The sequence below is a fragment of the Cyprinodon variegatus genome, unplaced genomic scaffold (assembly GCF_000732505.1).
Source record: "Cyprinodon variegatus isolate N-32 unplaced genomic scaffold, C_variegatus-1.0 Scaffold114, whole genome shotgun sequence".
Classification (NCBI taxonomy): domain Eukaryota; kingdom Metazoa; phylum Chordata; class Actinopteri; order Cyprinodontiformes; family Cyprinodontidae; genus Cyprinodon; species Cyprinodon variegatus.
The window spans coordinates 601,292-603,578 of NW_015150567.1; the positions used below are offsets into that span (position 1 = coordinate 601,292).

Here is a 2,287-nt window from a genome sequence, read left to right on the forward strand (position 1 = left end):
GATGTTTTTGTTCTTCTCCTGACTGGTTTTGACAAGAGGAGCCTGGCTGTTAGTACGTCATATGCTTCGTTGATCTGATTGGTTTATTTGGCCCGTCTATCACCAACATAGGCCAATCAGCTAACCAGTATTTTTGCCCCTTCCCAAAATTACTTCAACGGAAGGTTTCCAGATGGATATGCGGAACAAATCCATCTAACGGAGTCAGGTTACCTTATTATCAGATTATATGTCTATCAGGTTATTAATCGAAAAATAATTCTACTGTTTGCAAAATAATCGTTAGTTGTAGCCCTAGTGATAAATCATGTAATAATTCCATCACTGTTCTGAGTAGCAGTGAGGGAACTATCCTTTTCCTTCATTTCATCTTTGTGGACTTTTAATCCCCCTGAATTAGTGTCGTTTGTCAATCAGCTGATTTTTGTATTTTCTGCAAATAGAGGGAAAAAAATCACAGCTTTCAGCCAACTGATCAACACTGCAGAGAAAGGGGCAGGAATTTATTACCATCAGCCCCATAAAGCCTGAGAAGTCTCTCATTGAAAGGGCTTTAAACCAATAGAAAATGTCATGGTTTTAAACCAGTAACCTTCTAAGACTGAACGTAATTTCCTACTGGTAACGAGCCCATGTCTTATGCAGAACTAAAACAGCCCCTTTCCATTTGTTCTGATTGTCTAAATCATCAGTGTGAGTTTGGAAAATTGAAAACGTGTGTTTTAGTGGAATACAGGGAGATGCTACTAAAAACGTCCATTTATTTTTCCCATCTTAGCTGTTAATAAAGAGAAAGTCTTATTTAAATAGAAGCAAACCATGTCGTTCATTTTTTCTGCCTGTATTTTAGTCCACCGACCAAATAGGAAAATAGTCACATTTCTGCAAATCCTGTTGAAGAAATGAAATCATAAAACTTTAAATACAGAAAAGCACTGATGCACTACAGAGAACCTGCACACTGATGCACAACTAAGCTGCAAATATCGCAATTCAGGAATTTAAGAACTTTTTGCATGCAGTATTTGATTTGGCTGTAATCTGAGGTGTTATGAAATATGTTTTCGGCTCATTAGATCAACTGGTTTGTCACCATGTTCCCCCTAAATGACACATAATGTTACAAGGAAACAGATGCTTTAAGCTGATATTGCCAAGAAGATAAGAACAATTATAGGGAAGTAAATTGTGATCGTTTCTTGGCCTCTTTACAGACTTTCCACTTGCCAATATTCTGCTGACATCCTTTTTTTTCTTTGATCTTTTTCTGCAGGGCTGCAACCCCCTTGCACAGACCGGACGCAGCAAACTGCAGAACACGCGAGCCGGTCTGAACCAGCAGATCATCAAACAGATGAGGATGAGGGCCGGAGCTGAGAATCTGCTGAAGTACGTCCAACTCAGACTCGCACAATAGCTTCATGAAAAAGATTTATGACCTTATTTGATTTATTGGTTCCTCCTACAGCGAGGATCACGCTATAATGCTTTTAATTTGGGACAAAAATAGTCCAATATCATGAGGTTAGCACATGCAAAACATTTGTTTGCATGTGTTGCACAACGAAAAATTGAAAATGATTATATCACTTTGGCATAAGTGAACTGAAGTAAACTCTAACTAGTTTTCCGTTTGACCGGCCAGGCTGCACCTCTTCCACTCTGTGGTCGCAGGGATTTGATGATAAAGCTCTCTAACAGGAGCATTCCAGTTAGCCTGGAAACAAAGACGCACTGTGACGAGAAAAAAAAGAACATTTTTGCTCCAGAACCTGTCCCTCTGATCACAATCCTTCACACATCAGCTCCGGTTTAGTTTGCTCTCTTTAAATTTCACCTGCGTTGTCCTTTATCTGCCCGACCTGCTGCTGAGACCTGCATAGATTTAGATTGGAGGGTCTCTTTATTTAAATTTAGCATTACTGAAGTTTTCCTTTATTATAGATGCAGATTTCCTTTGCTAAAACTAAGGGAAGATCTAATAATTCCAGTTACTTTAATTAAATAGTGATCTTAAAGACACTGTTTAATTTTAAACATGAGATTTATTATGTCTTGATTAGAAGGTTAAACTTTTCTTTTATTTAACATTTAATTTTTTTGTTTAACCTTCATTTGATAATCTTTTTAACACTATCCTCAAACAATACAAACATATGAGCTATCTTTTTTGGAGATTTATCATCTAAAACTCACGGAAGAGGATTAGGGCCAGCGGGAAAAAAAAAAAAAAAGTTAACTTTAATCTCAGAATTCTGACTTTTTTCTCAGAATTCTGACTTTTTTC

At 37.3% G+C, this 2,287-nt stretch overlaps 1 protein-coding gene across 1 annotated transcript in view; it reads left to right on the forward strand.

Moving 5' to 3' along the window:
* The window catches only part of rhpn2 (rhophilin, Rho GTPase binding protein 2), a 57,283-nt gene that overhangs the window by 10,142 nt on the left and 44,854 nt on the right, over window positions 1-2,287 (forward strand). The window contains exon 2 of the mRNA XM_015375202.1: window positions 1,274-1,389. Coding sequence (XP_015230688.1) covers window positions 1,274-1,389 — 116 coding nt within the window. The remainder of the gene's footprint in view (window positions 1-1,273; window positions 1,390-2,287) is intronic.